This window comes from Silurus aristotelis (genome assembly GCF_946808225.1).
Source record: "Silurus aristotelis genome assembly, chromosome: 7".
Taxonomy (NCBI): domain Eukaryota; kingdom Metazoa; phylum Chordata; class Actinopteri; order Siluriformes; family Siluridae; genus Silurus; species Silurus aristotelis.
The window spans coordinates 25,353,827-25,372,552 of NC_139580.1; the positions used below are offsets into that span (position 1 = coordinate 25,353,827).

At 40.9% G+C, this 18,726-nt stretch overlaps 1 protein-coding gene across 3 annotated transcripts in view; it reads left to right on the plus strand.

The window, feature by feature from the left end:
* Positions 1-14,257, plus strand: part of LOC310728583 (protein phosphatase 1 regulatory subunit 12A) — a 34,898-nt gene extending 20,641 nt beyond the window's left edge. Inside the window, exons 3-26 of one of the 3 annotated variants that reach the window (XR_014534285.1) lie at positions 347-465; positions 2,524-2,680; positions 2,766-2,910; positions 2,988-3,062; positions 3,550-3,632; positions 5,073-5,275; positions 6,879-7,000; positions 7,268-7,471; positions 8,111-8,205; positions 8,288-8,377; positions 8,471-8,569; positions 9,302-9,391; positions 9,534-9,624; positions 9,749-9,868; positions 10,348-10,444; positions 10,542-10,627; positions 10,720-10,776; positions 11,631-11,653; positions 11,751-11,814; positions 11,895-11,999; positions 12,105-12,155; positions 13,047-13,097; positions 13,196-13,371; positions 13,706-14,257. Coding sequence is in view for 2 of the 3 variants with exons in the window: in XM_083546244.1 (XP_083402370.1) it covers positions 347-465; positions 2,524-2,680; positions 2,766-2,910; positions 2,988-3,062; positions 3,550-3,632; positions 5,073-5,275; positions 6,879-7,000; positions 7,268-7,471; positions 8,111-8,205; positions 8,288-8,377; positions 8,471-8,569; positions 9,302-9,391; positions 9,534-9,624; positions 9,749-9,868; positions 10,348-10,444; positions 10,542-10,627; positions 10,720-10,776; positions 11,631-11,653; positions 11,751-11,814; positions 11,895-11,999; positions 12,105-12,155; positions 13,047-13,097; positions 13,196-13,282 (2,314 nt within the window). In the remaining variant the exon portion in view is untranslated. Of the gene's footprint in view, positions 1-346; positions 466-2,523; positions 2,681-2,765; positions 2,911-2,987; positions 3,063-3,549; positions 3,633-5,072; positions 5,276-6,878; positions 7,001-7,267; positions 7,472-8,110; positions 8,206-8,287; positions 8,378-8,470; positions 8,570-9,301; positions 9,392-9,533; positions 9,625-9,748; positions 9,869-10,347; positions 10,445-10,541; positions 10,628-10,719; positions 10,777-11,630; positions 11,654-11,750; positions 11,815-11,894; positions 12,000-12,104; positions 12,156-13,046; positions 13,098-13,195 lie in introns of all 3 variants that reach the window. The other 2 variants (XM_083546245.1, XM_083546244.1) reach the window with 2 other exon arrangements.
* Positions 14,258-18,726: the final 4,469 nt, after the last annotated feature.

The following is an 18,726-nucleotide window of genomic DNA, read 5'->3' on the forward strand; positions in this document are numbered from 1 at the left end:
AAAGGTTTATATAAAATAATAGAAAGATTTAAACAAATAAAAATACTGTACATGTAAACCTTTGGTTTGATGTAAGCATTAGGTTTAACAAGGTTTGGTTTTATTAGAAACTTTGATAAAAATGCCTCCTAATGACTATTGTTAGGAATTGAATATATTAAAGTCTGGCAAAATTAAGAAAATATTTTTGTGTGTGTTGGTGTGTGTGTTGGTGTGTGTGTGTGTGTTGGTGTGTGTGTGTGTGTGTTGGTGTGTTGGTGTGTTGGTGTGTGTTGGTGTTGTTGCTTGATTTCCTGTACTGTACTGTTCAGCCCTTGGAACCTTGTACGATGTGTCCGTGTTGCAGGTACCTGATCGAGCATGGCGCACAGGTAGGAGCGGTGAACAGCGAGGGGGAACTTCCTTTGGATGTGGCCACAGATGACGCCATGGAAAGGCTGTTGAAGGCAGAGATCAAAAAACAGGGTGAGGAGGGGAACGGAGGATAAAAGCACCGAGTGAACAAATTGAGTGAGCGAAGGAGAGCCTTTATAATAAACACGCATGCAATAAGTAATAGAAATGACAACAGCGGGATGAAGGGGGAAAAAAGCGGATACTACGGTTGAAGGTCTGTGTTGGGTTTCTGAAAGATAGTCTTTTGTGTTACAGGTTTATTGTGTTACGAGATTTATAGTATCAAACATACGTTAGAAGAAGGCGGAAACGCAGAGGCAACGTTCGTAATTTGATTGTCCTCATTAGAGCTGAAGAGGAAGTTGTAAATGAATCGGTGTGCTGGAATTATTTGCTCATGTTGCCGATATTATAGTCTTCTTATTCTATGGGACCAGTGTTCAGAATTATGGGGTGAGCCTAGAGTTAATTCCCAAATCAAATTGATCATTTGTAGATCAGCAACTGGAAAAATCGGGACCGATCAAATTTCCTTTGAGTGCTTGTGGATTGTATAATTAGAGATCATAGTACAGTATTTCATACTCGGTTTACAGTCATGAGAGAGAATAAAATGATCTCAGAAATCACAATATACAACATAACACCGAGTCATATTTACTCCTTATATTATATAAACGGTACACGATATTCACAGTTCGGTAGGAAGAAATGCAAAACATACGTAAAAATTGCTTGTCGTTTATTATTATTAGCATCAACTCTTTACTTTTTTATTTTAAAGCAATTTTAAATAAAAGGCCGGTTTGGTTTAGATAAAAAAATTATTTATAAAAGTTAAAATAGAACGAATCATTATCAAAAATAAAAAAAATTAAATGAAAGCAATACAGTTTATTATTATTATTATTATTCATTCATTCATTCATTCGTTTTCTCCCGCTTATCCGTAATTCGGGTCGCGGGGGCAGCAGTCTAAGCAGGCCCCCGCCTCCGACTGCTGCCTAATCCTCATAGCACCGTCCCTTACGGTCCCTCCTGCAGGTGGTGAGCCCACGGGAAGGCGGCCCCACGTCACTCCGACGTCACGGACCTTGATATTTCCCTCGTAAGGGACCCCCGGAGCATAGAGGGTTAAGGGCCTTGCTCAAGGGCCCAAGAGTGGCAGCTTGGCGATACCCGGGCTTGAACCCCAGACCTTCCGATCGGCAACCCAGTGCCTTAACCGCTGGAGCCACCACTCCCCCTTTATTATTATTATTATTGTATATAATTAAATTGAGTACTTAATTAAATAGGCACGAATGAAATTGATCAATTTGAATAAATAAATAAAAAATATATTAGTGACCCCATTTAGGTAATCCAGGTTTTTTGTTGTTGTTGTTGTTTATTTTCTAATGTTTTACTTAACTGTTCATCCGTTTATACATCTGTTTAACTGTTCATCTGTTCATACATCTGTTTCATTAGGAAACTCGTATAAAACATACCTTTATTTATCCCACAGTGGGGAAATTTCTACTAATTTAGTTTCATATTGGACGTGGTTCATTAGGAACTTTCACTTTATACCCTCTATGCTATAGTATACTATATACACTTGATACACTCTGCAGAAGCAAATCTAATTTAATGTCACACACATTAATACCGAGTACGACATGTAGTGAAATGCATATTACATCTGTCCAACATGTAAATAGAATATAAAAAGATCGAGTAAATAAAAATATAAATAATAAAAAGTAGAATAATAGTATAAAGTTTAACTTTAAGTATAAAAATTGGGATAAAAATGTACATAGTTTTATATCTAAACTATAAAATATATCTTTGAATGAGAATAAGACAGAAGAGCTCTTCACATACAAAGTGCAAAGTTTGTGAACCTCATTTCCTCCTAAAATGTTCAATCAGGAGGAAGGAAGTGTTTTGGAAGTTTTCACGCCCTCGGCCTCATTGTGTTTCGTCTGAATTGGAAAACTAGCAACCCGAAATGACCCGTCATACAAAAAAAAGCGCGTAGGGATCTTAAGGTCGGGTGTCCACAAACTTTTGACCACACAGAGCATATAATGCACACTATAACCCAGGCTCTCCGCTGCACCCCTGTGCGTCTGTCAGGTGTGGACGTGGAGCAGGCGAGGAGAGAGGAGGAGCGAGTGATGATGCAGGACGCCACGGCCGCTTTGGCAGGAAGCGGATCGCTGGTGCCGCATCCCAACACTAAGGCCACGCCGCTGCACGTAGCCGCGGCGAAAGGCTACATCGAAGTGCTCAAGTGAGTGCACGATCGTGACATGGAAACACTTATTAATTTTTTACAGGCTGCAGTATAATTGTGTGTGTGTGTGTGTGTGTTGAAGGGTGTTGCTGAAGTGCAAGTTGGACGTGGACAGTAGGGACAGTGACGGTTGGACAGCTCTGCACGCTGCCGCTCACTGGGGGCAGGAGGAAGCGTGCGGTCTCCTCGTGGATCACATGTGCGACATGAACGCCGTCAGTAACGTGGTGAGCGTATTCACAATTCTCCTTCTCTCGTACTCGTGGTTTTCATCCGATATTAAATCACTGCTCGCGTTCCACAGGGTCAAACCGCTCTCGATGTTTCCGATGAGAATCTAGTGGAGAAGTTGGAGGAGCTGCAAAAGAAGCAGAACGCGGTAAGTGTGTGTGTGTGTGTGTGTGTGTGTGTGTGTGTGCCGTATGGTATGTTCCACATGGGAAGTCCTATCTTATCACCTCTCCCTCTGGTTTATGTTCAAAGCCCACTTTCGCTCTTTCAAGAAAAGGTTATCTGTGCTGGGACGTGCTCTGAAAGCAAGCCGTTTGTTAGAACACACACACACACACACACACACACACACACACACACACACACACACACACACTCATTCTCAGAGCACTGTGAGTTATTGCAGGGCAGCAGTCCTCAAGCCAGGAGCCATATAAGGACATCACATAATAGAATGTCAGAGTGTTTATTATATTACCTTTCTTTTTCTTCTGCAGTTAATTATATAAAGTCGGCTTCCTGGAAGGCTGATGAGGTTTATCAGATCGTCAGGGTTTTCTTTTATAGAGGGACGAGGTGGCGGAAATTTCAGCCGCCGTTTATTTACCCCGGTGTCGATGCGTAAAATTTTTCAGATGCGTACTGAGAAACAGAAGATGCAGATGCCCGTTATTGAAACCAGTCCTCCCATTTCTATGGCACCAGTCCGTCCTCGCAGGTAACACAAACACACACGCAGAGTGTGACTCAGATATGGTCTGCATGTTATTTCACACACCAGCTCTGGCCTCACAAAAGGACACACTATTTGAATTGCATGTCTAAACATAAACACTGATACGAAGATGAAGAAAATGGTGGGCTGTAATGAGTTACAGATAAATATGGAGGGATGAGTGTTCTGGGGAAATGTATTTAGGGGTGTAACGGTACACGTATTCTTACCGGAATTTTTCGGAAAAGTGCTTTCGGTTTAGTGCACACGTGTACCGAATGCAATCCTTTTTAAGGTGCGGAACAAAGTAAAAAATCTGAGTTCCCTCGCGAACATATTAAGTGGCGGACTGCAAGTTTGTTTGGTCTCTGCCTCGCCTTTTGAGTGAAGCTTTTTGAGCGCAAAACCGTTTTGTTTTTTATTAAATATTATTAAACTTGAAAACATACACAACAATGCCAGAAATATAAAAAGGAACTATAGTTAGCGCAGTGTCACTGCGATTTGTATTGCAGTGACAGTCTAAGGATATAGATTCTTTTAGATTCAGATTTTGTATGAAGCTTCAAGAATTTCTCTTAAAAGGAGAAAATCCTGACAATTCCGCATGTCGAGGAAGTTAATGAAAAAAGTATGGATGGGAGGAATTAAGACATTTGCTAAAGTATGCTGAAATAAATAGCATTAAAAAAAAAAATAAGTAGATCGTATCTTAATAAGATTCAATATAAAATGTAAAACACCCACTTACATGCGCATCTATTACCCAAATGGGGTCTATTTAAAATATTTATATACATTTTTCCATTTATTTAATTGTATTTAATCAGTATGACTTTATTACTTGATTTAATCAATATAATAAAAAAGTTAACGCAATTAATTTGATTCTGATTTTTATAAAATAGTCTTTTATATATATGTTTTCAACCAAGCAGGCGTTTTATTTAAAATTGTTTAAAAAATTGTAAACCGTTCACAAATGTTGATGATAATAAATTGCGTTAATAAAAAACAATCAAATTTGTTTAGCATTTCCTCCCCCTAACTTTACCGAAATATAACTGAACCCTATATTAAAGCCCAAGGTACGTACCGCACCGTACATTTTGTGTACCGTTACACCCCTAATTTATAGTGATTATGAAGTGTGTGATAAATGATATCAGACAGCACTATGCATTTTAATGTCCGGGTTGTGTAAGCACATATTCATAAAGGTATTGGAACCCCGGATCTGAATTCTGTAAGCTTGATAATATAAAGTCTTGTTCTGGTTAACGCACCGAATCGGAACCCGGGTCTCCAATGCCTTTCACGCCACAGCCAAAAAAAAAAAAAACGCCCACGCACTCATTCGCTTCACCTGTTCTGTTGCTCTCACCGATTGGCTGGTTTGCATGTCACTCGTGCTGTGCCGGGTGAATTGGCCCGCTCCTGCAGGACGTCCATCTCTCGTATGAGCAGCAAGGAGAAGATCACGTTGCACGAGAGAGAGAAGCACCCTCCGCCCGCCCTCCAGACTTCACCCACGGAGGAAGAGGAGGAGGAGCAGAACACCCAGAGCTGTCCAGGTGCACCGGCCAAAGCTTCCAGCAGCTCCAGTTCAGAGGAGGAGAGTGAATCGGAGAGCGATGCGGAATCAGGTGAGCACTATTGGCAGTTCACACCAAGCTCACATGATACACTTTTACCCTGCAAAATTTAGTTTGTTGTCCAGTCAGCGTGGAGCGTGAAGGTTCCAGATGTCTTAGTGTGCCTGTGTGGAACCCAGGGCAGTTCGAGTGGCTTATCTAACCCCACTAAAATAATGTACATATAAGAGTATGTATTTAGAAGCAGGTTTTACATGATGCATCTTAAATGAATATTTTTATTCATACCAGGTAACAGAGCAGGAGTTCAATATGTTTCACAGGTCGCGAAATACTTTTTAATTTCACATTAATATACAATCAAAGTATTCATTTATTACGTTTTGGGCAACTCAGTGGTTAAGTGAGGCCTCATGGGTCCATTGTCTTTGGTTTGTTACTGAGCTGAAGTTAGCGTTTTTCCTCCCAAAGTTATAATCTGTTCTCCCCGTCATTGTTCTTGTTACCGCCGTGTTAGTCTGTTCTCCCCATCGTGCCGTCTGTTACCTATTTCCTCTCTCTGTCGTAACCATCTGTTCTCCCCGTCTTACCGTCTGTTATCCCTGTCGTACAGTCTGTTCTTCTCATGATGCTGTCTGTTCTCATTTCCATGTACATTTATGTCATTTCGAAGCATTCTTGTCCAGAGCGACATACAAAAAGTGCTTTGAGTCTCTATTAATGAATAAATGTACACGTATGCTAGATTACAAACTGAAAGATAAATCAGCCTACAACTCTGTTGAGAGGATTTAAAAAATGTTTTGTAAAAGACAAAGTAAACCTGGAAAATTGCTAGTTTAGGTGTTTCAGGAAAATGTGGGTCTTCACCTGTCGCTTGAAGATAGCCAGGGACTGTTTGGACCACCTCGGTGCCAGAACAGAGAAGAGCCTTGAGGTATACTTGCCTCTTACCCAGAGAGACGGTGGTACCAGTCGAGTTCTCCCTGTCTTATTGTCGGTTCTCCTCCTCTTACTGTATGTTGTCAATATTTTACATCCCCCCGACTAACCGTCTGTCATCCTTTTCTTACAGTCTTCTCGTGTTGCTGTCTTTTCTCCCCGTCTTACTGTGTGTTATCCCCATTTCATTGTTTGTTCCCCTTGTGTCACATCTGTCCTCCCCGTATTTGCTTCCTCTTTGTATCTCATTTCCTGCCACAGTCCAAAAACATGCAGGCAGGTAGACTGGTAGATCTTACATTCTCATTAACTGTAAAAGAGCGTGCAAATATGTATGTTCATGGTGTCCTGGAGTCAAATGGCGTCTGTTCCACGTTTAATTCTCCTGTTTGTTACCAGGTATTGTTCTGCGATGGGTTCCAGGTCCACTGCAGTTTTGAACAGAGCAAACCCCTTACTGAAGACGCCAAACTAATTTACGTTTTCAATGAATAAAAGATATCCAACGCCACGTTTTTTTCTCGCATCCCTCAGAAAATATATCCTCGTTCTAGTCAGTATTAGTTTGCCAATTTTGGGGCCAAATCTGAGCAAATAGAAAAGAAACGTGAAAAGTATTTCACTCAAAGGGACTCCCACTAGGAAAATACCCACGGAACACAAGATTGGTTCAATCAGGATTCATTCATAGTCTTTTATGTGTCGTTTTCAGAAAAGGCCAAAACCAGGGAGCTGATCAACAACTTGAACAACAAACGCAACAGTGCTGCTCCTATAACGACCTCGAGCACGACCAGCAGCACGACCAGCAGCACGACCAACCAGGTTAAAAAGGTGTGTTAAGAAAGCTTTGTACTGTAAACCTGCAGAAAAGGATATAATTGAGATTTTATTCAGATTTATCCATGAATTCTATTTCTATAACCTTCATTGCTTTTTAATAGACTGTACAGTAGACATATGGGAAGAAACTGTAAATATGTTACATGTGTTATATTAGATTCTCAGATTTACATTCTCTGTGTGTGTGTGTGTGTGTGTGTGTGTGTGTGTGTGTGTGTGTGTGTGTGTGTGTGTGTGTGTGTGTGTGTGTGTGTGTAGCCGGAGCCACCACGGCCTGCAGTAAGTGAGGCTCCGGGGTCGTGGAGGACGTCTCTGCGCAAAGCAGGCAGCTCGGTAACTCTGGGAACCTCAGGCGTGTCCGAAGCAGCTACAGAAAACCCAAAAGGTTCCGAGAACACCTCGGACATCGGGATGTCCCGCTCGGCCTCCAGCCCAAGGCTCAGCTCAGACACCGACACCAAGGTAACACCACGCTCAAACTCTCTGGTTACTTTTTCCGTTGTTTTATCAAGCACCCCCTGCTGGCAGCTAAATTAACTTTTCCTTTCCTTTTTTTTTCCATTCTTGGCCTGTAGCTCTGGTCTGCAAGTAGGTGTTACAGAAGACGTGAGGTGTAGACACAGTGTCCTCACACTTGTTAATTCCTGTACATATCAACATCGTTCACATTCTTTATTAATCCCCATCATGGATAAGGATCGGATGAATGACTAAAAATATGTTAGGGGTGTTCCCGAGCTCATCTCAAACGATTAAAAAAATTTCTGGTGGTTTTGTGTATGAAGACTTGCACACCGACACTCAGAAATACCACGTAAAACAGAACAGGAAGATCGAATAACACGTTTTGTAAGCATTTCTTTTTTTTTGTTTCATTGTTATCGGCGGTTTTACAAGTTTTATTCCGAGAATTCTGATGAAATTCCACCAAATCTACGTTGCTGTAATAGTCACATTAATCGAGTCACATGTGTTTCGGTAATCCAGAGAGGTAAACGGTCGGTCTCGATTTGTAGAAGCCAATTTACTCGGTCTGTTTCATCCTCAGGGAATTCATTCCACCACCAACATAAACACATGTTCTCTGCTCCCTTTGTGCAGGAGCCCCGGTTAGCTCGAGTGCAGCCCACTCCGTCCAGACGCCTGTTCAGCGTCGGAGACAGCAACACCAGTAGCGCCTCAGACAACCCCAGCAGGTCTGTGTGTAAGAGATGCAGCAAATAGGTCATGCTTTTCTTGTTCTTATGTACAAGACATGACGATTTGATTTGTGTGCAGTTGGTTGAGCAGGAGCTCCTCATACACACGACGGCTGAACAGCCAGTCAGGCAGTGAGCCGGCAGCACAGAACCCCTCTTTACCTCGCAGGTTAGGGTCTCTCACATGCTCTCACATTTACACACACACACACAACATTAACATGTGTATGATCTGCTTTTAATTCTGTCTCCCTGGCTCCAGCTCATCTTATGGAAGGAAACTTGATGACTCTACAGTGGCCTCCGTCACCACACAAGGAACATCTGGACTCAGTCGCCTCAACAATATAGTGGCTCAGAGGTGTGTATTATATGTACCCTATAATAACAAAAGTTTGTGGACCCCTGATCATATGCTTTGTATGTGATTATTGAACATCCAATTCCACATTCAGTCCCCATTTGCTGTCATAACCTCAACTTTTCTGGGAAGATGTTCCACTAGAGATTTGTGCTCATTGAGCCACAAGGATGTTAAAAAAGTCAGGTACTGAGGTGAGTTCCAGTTCATTACAAAGGTATTCAGTAAGGTTGAGGTCAGAGCTCTATAGCAGGCCACTCAAGATCCAACACAACAAACCATGTAAAGCACATATGCATGAGGTCTTTGTGCACAAGGACATAGAAATGTATAGGAATTCTAGGAGGCCTACTTTTTTATACTTTGTTAGTGGTTTTTTGTCCTGTTTTTTGAAAGAGTTATATTTTATTTCATAATGTCTATTTACATCATAGTGGCCCAGTACAGTATCTGACAAAATGTACAGACCTACATTATGTGGACCCAGATCTTCTGCTGGGTCTTTCATGCTTTCGGTTATTTATTAAAAGCTTGACATTAAAGCCGGTGTGTACAATTTGTTATGGCGTCAAAAAGGTTCTGGGTGAAAAGCATAAAACGGGGAGCATGTTTATTTTTTACATTTTTTTTGGCTTGGGACCAAATCTTTTGTATGCACTTAGATTAGTTAACTATCAACATTCCTGATAAAATTGTTCGATACACTGACGGTGTATCCTTTCCGTCACGCAGGTTAGCTCAGGAAGAGTCCGAGAAGAAGGATCCTGTGTCCATGACAACATCCACGACAGGAGGCGAGCAGGAGATAAAGCAGAGGCGGAGGTGAGAGTCATAGAGCTGGTGTGGAATTTATCAGGCTGCCCAAATATTAACTGCAGTCTGCATTTTCACCTACATTTTAATTAGAAACATACAACCGTGCCTAATTAAGCCGGTGTGTGCGTGTGTGTGTGCGTGCGCGCAGATCATATCTGACCCCAGTACGCGATGAGGAGGCTGAAGCTCAGAGGAAGGCTCGCTCCAGGCATGCACGTCAGTCCAGACGCTCCACTCAGGTTGGCTTGCTGTGAAACATGTGACCTTAGAGCCAGTCATGACAATACTCAAAATGGATTAGGGGTATTTTTTCCCCCCACTAATGACACACCTGCTATATATATAATGTACATATATACACAGGGTGTTACACTTACCGACCTCCAGGAAGCAGAGAAGACAATAAAGACGGAAAACAAGACGAAAGACAGGACTAAGGAGGAAGAGGAAAAAGAAGCAAAGCAGAAGAAAGGAGAGGAAGGGGTAAGAAAGGTTAAGATTGTTGACCTAACAGAGTTTGGTGTATGTTGGTATTTAGATTTTTTTTTACATTTTTATTAGACATCATTAATATTGTCAGTCATGTTTTTTTTCCCCCAAATATAATTGAATGTTGTTTTCTTTCACTTGATTACAACTAGACCCTTACTTACGCTATTTTTACAATTTTGTCGCACAGTTTGGTCGAATCATCGTATCTCGGGCGCCATCTGTACTTTTTTTTTTTTGGACATCAATTATCTTTATTATTCCATCCCTCAAAGGAAATATTGGTGAAATGCGATATTTTTTAATCTCCTGCCAAAAACTTGGTTTATGTTGGACACTCCCACAAAAAGAAATGCGAATCCCATCCCCCCAACATCGTATCAAACAACTAGCATCCCTTCCTTTGTAACTTTAATATGAAAAAACATAATGACATTTTTTTTTACATTCTGTGTGTGTGTGTGTGTGTTCAGGAGGTGAGTTGGAGGTCTCGTATCGCAAACCTGCAGAAGTCGGACCTGCTGGGACTCACTCACCCTCCTGGTGCACCTCGTCCTGCTGACAGGAAAGGTGACCTTTCCTGCCTAATGACCTCTGCTCCAGGAAGCAGTCTAGACGTTTTTCTTTTGACCGTTCTACATCGTTTGTGTATGTGTGTGGGTGATAGATGCTGAGGACAGCCTAGCTGAAATTGAGGAACGAGCGAGGGAGAGGAGGAGAGCGCGAGCTCGGAGGAGAGAACGTGCCGGAGAGGTGGGCGATATGGACGGAGTGTCGATGCGTGTCGATGTTTAGAATGAGTGAGTGCCAGGATGAAGGTTTGATATTCTCATCTCTGTACATAGAGTGAAGATAACGAGCCCAACGCAAAGGACGAGAGCAGCGGTGGGCCGGACCCACAGGTTTGAGGGACAGGATCACTCATTTCTAGGGGTGTCCCCGATTAAGCATTTACAAAGCCGAATCAGAATTTTCAAGTCTTGCCTATAGTCGAATCGTGTGTGTTTGTTGAACGCTTTTTTTTTTTCTTACTTTTTTTTTTTTTTTAAGCAAGTCAAATTAAATCATCTAAATTGCCTGTGCGAGCAAAATAAACAGTAAAAAATAAGACTGATTTGTACAATCCATTTGCTGTGCAGGGAGATGCAGAAAACCCAAAAGGGCTCATTTAAATGTACAAAAACCCTGTAATAAAGAACTCTGAAAATAGATCTAATACCCAAAGTGCATAACAAAAAAACAATAAAAAAAAGCATCTTTTATAGCTTTTTTTTATTTTTATTTTTTTGCTAGATGGTATAAACCATTCCATCATTTAATACCCCGAAATCTTATCAAACATTGACCTCTAGAAGTCAGAATTAGGAAGACATTGACATTGAAGCTGCGAGTTTGCTTTAAAATACATTCTCGCTTGAACATACACCGATCAGGCATAACATTATGGCGAGCCATGAGGAAGAGATAATCAGTGTTCTTCACTTCATCGCTCATACGGTTATAATGTTGCGCCTGATCGGTGTATCCTATACATGTTTTTATATTTAAAAAATTTTAAGTACCTGAAATTAAGCCGTCGTCGTCCCCCGTAGACCCCCCGCTCCCCCTCCCCATCCTGTCAAAGCGTCAAATCTTTGACTATTCGGGGTCACCCCTTGTCATTTTCATTGTTTCATTGTTTGCATACACTATCTCTGATATTTATATTTCTCGATCTTTTCTTTCTTTTTCTCTCACCTTGTCTTCTGTGAAATAGACGAACAGATATCCAAGTAGCAGGTATGTCTTTCACATTTTGACTTTTTTTTTGTTTGTTTGTTTATTTGGTTTAGTAACAATCAGTCTGATATGATCCGCCTCTCTCTCTGTCTCTCAGGTATAATCCAGCTCTCAACGATTGTCTCGTGGCCGGTGGATCAGACGTCAAAGATTATAAAAGGGTATTTGCCATTGATATTAGGCTGTGTGTGTTTTTATCTCCTGTATAATCTGACCTGTGCTGTGATTGTGTGCATGCTAGTTGTTTGAGAAGTTGTCTAGAGAGAACACTCAGCTGCAGGGTCAACTACAGGACACGCTGAGGAACGTGTCCGTGACTCGAATGGAGCTGGAGAAGGCGAACCAGGTAAAAAAAAAAACAAAAAAAAAACCACTTTTTCCAAGACACTGCACATTTTGCTTCTCCGGCGTCACATCGGGTTTTAACCGGAAGCGTGTTTGTGTGGTGCAGAGACAGGAGAGGTTCAGCGACTGCACCGCTCTTTTGGAGATGGAGAAGAAGGTTTGTTTTTGATCATCTTCTTTTCCTATAAAGCGGTTCGGGTTTTCTCCAGCCAGACCGTGGTGGAGCACGTAATAGTGTGGAAATGCATCAAATTGGTGTTATAATACTTTATAAAACTGATGGTGTAACGATACACGCATTCGTACCAAACCGTTTGGTGTTAGAGGGCTTTCGGTTGGGCGCACGTGTACCAAATGCAATGTAAAATATGCTGAAATTTTAAGTAGGTAAAAGTTCAGTAAAAATCTCTTTAATATCTAATAAAAATTAATTGTAAAACACACATATACATATCTGTATTACTCAAACGGGGTCTAACAAATCTAAACTATTTAATACACATCTTTCCTTAAATTTCATTTTCAAATGTAATTTAATTTGTGCCAATTTAATTGATTACTCAATTGAATCAATGTGATAAAGGGTACTGCATTCATTTGATTTATTGTATTTTATTTGTTTTAAATATTATAAAATATTGTTTTATATATTATTTATCCAAGCAGGCATTTCATTTAAGTGTTTTCAAAAACTGTTGCTCACAAACGTTAATAATATAAATAATAATAAACTGCTTTTAATAAACGACAAGCAATTTTATGTTTTGAATTTCCTCCCCCTATCCGTAACGAAATCAATCCAAACCGTGAACTAAAAACCGAGGTACGTACCAAACCGTGAATTCTGTGTACAGTTACACCCCTAATGTAAAACATATTTATAAAAAAAAAAAAAAAAAAAAAAAAAAAAAGATTCTCTGCTAGTATAAGATTTACTTTCTTATTTCTTTCAACTAATGACCTCTCCTTGACTATTAACTAATGACTATTTTTGGGGTGGATTTCGTCCGTCTCTCTCTCTCTTTCTCTCTTTCTCTCTCTCTCTCAGGAGAAAGTGATGTTGGAGAGACGTGCAGCTGAGCTAGAGGAAGAGCTAAAAGTAAGAACAGAACATACGCTCCAATCGATTTGCTATCGCTTTTCTCCACGCGGTCCTGTCACACTTGTGTGTGTGTGTGTGTGTGTTTGTCCTCGTAGGTTTTGGGGGATCTAAAAGCGGACAACCAGCGGCTGAAGGACGAAAACGGAGCGCTCATCCGAGTGATCAGCAAGCTCTCGAAATAGACAAAGAGAAAAGGCGAACGAAAGTAAACCAACGAGAGGATGAACAGAAGATAGACCGAGGCTCAAAAAGAGAGAGAGGGAGAGACACAATCCACCCCTTCCCCCATCCTCACATCCTGTGCCAAAGAATTAGTCGTGTGTGAGAACGAAGAAAATGATCAGAGCACGTCACTTTTTTTTTATTTTTATATGCGCACCGTTTAAACTGCATAGTGACCTGATCCCTACCTGTGTGTGTGTGTGTGTGTGTGTGTGTGTGTTTGTGTGTGTGTGTGTGTGTGTGTGTGTGTGTGTGTGTCTATATATGTTTGTGTGTGTCTGCGCTTGCATATGCACATTCACTATGAACTCTCTTCGCCCCATATGTTCTGAAGAAGAGTCGGAAATGATGTATGCACACAATTGGCAGGATTTCTCTCTCACACACACACACACACACACACAAAAATAGGGCGTACACAACATTCACTTGAGTGCCACACATTCCACACCTCTCAGGCTCCTTCAGGTCTGCGGTAATTTTGCACTTTTGCATACACTTTTTACACACACACACCATATGAGTTGCCAATTCTATGACCACGTTGTTACCCAGTATCGGCTGAATGTACAGCCACACAGCACTACGATCAGTAACGAGAGCAGTACACTTTCACACCCACATGCAGGCGGTGTCATCGGTGCAAGCCCACTCGTGCACAAGCCTCTCGTTAACGCTATGCATTGTATTTTGTTTTCCACGTTATCGATATAGAGGCGAAGAATATCGTTTTCATGTGTTTCCGTTTTCACGTCGGTTTCCTCGCCCCTGTTGTTCGGTTGACGAGGACGGTAGCTTTGTTTATTATATAAATGGACATCTATTATTCCCTTAAAATAATAATAATGCCGTCAAAAGTAACGTGATGCCCATGTGTTTTTAATATATCTATAAAACGAATTTCAGCACTTAATAAATGGTTGTGTGCATTTGTAGCTTAGTGTCAAGAATTTCTCGATATTTGTTCACTTTTTTTTTTTTTTTTTCTCTCGACCTTCGTTTCATCCAAGTTTGCGGTTTAATACGAGGTGGTATCAAAAGGTTTCAAAACGCTCTGTTTACAAGAAAGTATTTTATATGTTGACAAGCAATACAACACTCCCAGTGCTCCTGCCACTTATGAAATGTGTCCTGGGGTCTTCATGTCGAAGACGGTCAAGCATCTTGTGCGATTCGCACTGGGTCTCTGTAATGGTGTCAACCCTATGAGCTGGATCTTCATCTTCAGGGCGAAGTCCTCAGGTGTCAAATCTGCTGAGTAGGGTGGGTGCGGAAAGTGAGATCGTGTGGATTGTTCTCCGATGATCGTCATGCACAAGTTGCCGGTGGATTTGACATTTTCGGGGAATGAGCACGTCGTCTTCGAGTGATGTTCTTCCACTCTTAATGCACGTGGCCACTCAAAACACCTCGAATGACTCGTTGCTGCATCGCTGTTTGTTAAACGCATGTCATTTCAAACATCTCTTTGGCAGATTTGCCCAGTTTTATGCAGGATTTCATGTTTGTTTTTTGTTCTAAATTGCTGTCTGTGATGAAATTGCAGACTTGGAAGCACGTGGTCAGAAAAGCACCAGTTCGCATCATTAGTCTCGAAACTTTTTGATACCACCTCGTATGGAGTCAGTCAACAGGATGGTGGAGTATTTTATAAATGAAAAGTGAAAAATCTAATGGCTGCATCATCGCATTTCATTTCGAAGAGCAATCGTATATAGAAATGGCTTTTTTACAGTAGTGAGAAAATCAGAATGATCTTTGAGAAATTTCTCCTTCATGCTATTTGATATTTGGCAATAGTGTGCTGGTGCTATAAAAAAATAACAAAATTAAAAAACTAAAATAAATATAAAGAGTTTAAAAACCAAAGTTTTTTAAACCAAAACCTTACACTTCTTTGTATTTTTCTTTTCTTTCAAGACAGGGATGGAAATAGGACAAAAATCGTTTAAACCTTTAAAGCCACTTGAACTAATTATATTATAGCTCCAATTTTGAATCAACACTACAAGTGCATCATTAATCTTTTAATGAAAAACAACCACCTAGTTGAGAATCCAATGTCCATTAAACATACACTGATCAGGCATAACATTATGACCACATGCCTAGTATTGTGTTGGTCCCTTTTTCACTGCCAAAACAGTTTTGACTCATCGATCATCAACACCATTAACTTTTTCAGCAATGTGAGCTACAGGAGCTCGTCTGTTGGATCGGAACACACAGGCCAGACTTCGCGCCTCACGTAAATCAATGAGCCTCAGCTGCCCATGACACTGTTGCCGGTTCACCACCGTTCCTTCCTTGGAGCATTTTTGATAGATACTGACCACTGCAGACTGGGAACATCCCACAAGAGCTGCAGTTATGGAGATGCTCTGACCCAGTCGTCTATACGTCGCAATTTGGCCCTCGTCAAATTCGCTCAGATCTTTACACTCGCCCATTTTTCCTGCTTCTAACACATCAACTTTAAGGACAAAATGTTCACTTGCTGCCCAATGATATCCCACCCACTAACAGGTGCCATGACAAAGAGGAGATCAGTGTTATTCACATCACGACTGATAATTGATAAATTATTTGTCTATTCTGCTGGACTTTAATACTTCATGACACTTGCTTTCTTTTTTGTTGATACTTTTGAAAAAAATTTCATCAAGTTAATCCCAATTTAGTCTTTAGTTTTTTTTCTTTTTAAGTGAATCTTAAACATTACACATTTGTATAACTAATCCTGGCTTTCACCTTGAACATAGCCATAATTGCTGACAAAAAAAACACAACCACCTACTTCTAGATCAGCAACAAATATATAAAGGTATTGATCTGCTGTTTTTTGTCACTACGCACTTCTTTGTGTTTATCGAGTCCTGCAGACCACAAGTCCTAGAATGTGACATTTTCCCATCAAATTCTAAAAGGCTTCTCATTTAGGAATAGGGGATCTTTACGAATCTCATTTAGGGGGGTTGGAAAGCAAATGTCATGGTGGAGTCGAGTTCTTCTCGTGATGTACATTTGAATTGAAAGAAACCTCAGTGCATTAGATACCCACTGTGCTCCTCATCTGTGAACTAGAGATTGTCAGTCAACATTGTCTCTTTCTCTTAGTCTCTTTTGTTGTATCCCTGCCCACCAGATGTCCGGCATCCTTGGGGGAAGGAACAGCTGGAGCAATGGGCACAATATTCCCATAGTGTGTGTGTGTGTGTGTGTGTGTGAGAGAGAGAGAGAGAGAGAGAGAGAGAGAGAGAGAGAGAGCAAGACTAATTGGAATGCAGACAAACTGGGTGCAAACTTCAAAATGTGTCGAAGCTAGTGATTGACTAGAAATAGAAGTGCGAGAAGTGCTCTTCTTTCGGTTCTCTCGAATCTTCTCAAGCATCTGATTGACCCTCTTTCTGTTGACTGACGTACGTCAGAGGAGCAACCTTTCCAGTCGTGCTGCTGATCGATTTAACATGCACGTGGATGTTTATAGACAAGCCTGGAGAGCCGAATGACCTTTGGGAGAATGCTACCTTCGTCTTTTCTACCCTCATCTGTTTGTCCCATCTATTCACACACTGGTAGTCTGCCCACTGTCCTACAAGGACACAATGTAGCCGCTGACAGTGAGTGCAGTTCCTAATAAGGTACGCCTAGCTGGCCTTGCTGTAAATATCTCTTAAGGTCTGAGAAGGAAAGCGAGCGAGGGAGGGAGGGAAAAAAAGGAGAGGAAGAGAGCAATAAAGGAAAAAGCAGAGGGGACGGATTGCAGCCTTATAAGGGCAAAGCTGCTCTTTTCCCAGGGTTTGGAGTTCCGACCTCTGGCATGATGCCAAGCCAAAGCAAACTGTATTGTAGCTCCATCTAGAGGTTAAGAATTGGAAGGACATCAACACTGAGTATAGTTTCAGCAGAGCTTAGAATGCAGAAAATGTACTGGTTTACAGCTCAAATTAAGTCTAATGGTTAGACAATGCACTTCTCACTCTTAACACAACCCGGACTTCATTCACACAGAAATTGATCTTAAAGTGTAGTTGTAAGATATAAAATACATTTATAGGCAAGACTATTGTAACACCTCACTTTTCCTCCCAAATGTGGTTCCCCAAACTGATACAAAGCTGAGGACTCACAATTGTACAGAATGTAAACAACCATGCCCTGGGACTTTTTTCCCTTCTTGAACTAGGAGACACAATCCTGTTCCAGCAAGATAATACACCGGAACACAAAGCCAGATCCATGAACATATGATTTACATGGATTGGTGAAGCTCTTGAGCATTGTTAACTCATTATTATTACAGAACTCATTATTAACACCTTTTCAAACTATTTTGAGACCCCAGTTCTTCTCACCCTACATCAGTACCTGACTTTACTAATGTCTTTGTGGCTGAATGAGCACAAACCTCCACAAATTCACTCCAAAATCTAGTGGCACATATTCCCAGATGAGTGGTGGTTATTATAATGGCAAATGGCGATTAAATGGCTGCACTAGATACTTTTAACTGTCCAGAATAATGCAGAATAATAGTTAGGGTGCAATACTGTAAGAATTAGACCCTTCTCTGGGCCAGATGTTTGTGTATCATTAGAACAGAATGATGAGGATGAGGAAGATAAGCTGTGTTTCCGTGCACAAGTTGCCTCTGCTGGCCCCTTTAACAAGGGCCTTAACCCTCAACAACAGGACAAAATGTACTGTATGTTGCTCTGAAAAATAAATGGCATAAAAAATATTAAATTTAAATATTAAAACATGTTCTATAGCACACACAGTGTACAGTGCATCCGGAAAATATTCACAGCAATTCAGTTTTTTCACATTTTGTTATGTTACAGCCTTTTTTCTAAAATCTATTCAATTCATTATTTTCCTCAAAATTCTACAAACAATTTCCCAAAATGACAATGTGAAAAAAGTTTGTTTAAAATATTTGCTAATTTATTAAAAATAAATGAAAAAAAAAATAAAATCACATGTACATTAGTATTCACAGCCTTTGCCATGACATTTAAAGCTCAGGTGCTTGAGATGTATCTGCAACTTGATTGAAGTCCACCTGTGGTAGATTCAGTTGATTGGATATGATTTTGAAAGGCACGCACCTGCCTTTATGAGGTCCCACAGTTAACAGTGCATGTCAGAGCACAAACCAAGCCATGAAGACCAAGGAATTGTCTGTAGACCTCTGAGACAGGATTGTTTTGCACAGATCTGGTGAGGGGTGAGGGGTACAGAAAAATTTCTGCAGACTAGCAGGAAGACTCTTCCTAGAGCGTCTGCCCGGCCAAACTGAGCGATCAGGGCAAAAATGGCTTTAGTGAGGGAGGTGACCGAAAACCCGATGGTCACTCTGAAAGAGCTTTTGCGTTTTTCTGTGGAGAGAGAGAGAGAGAGA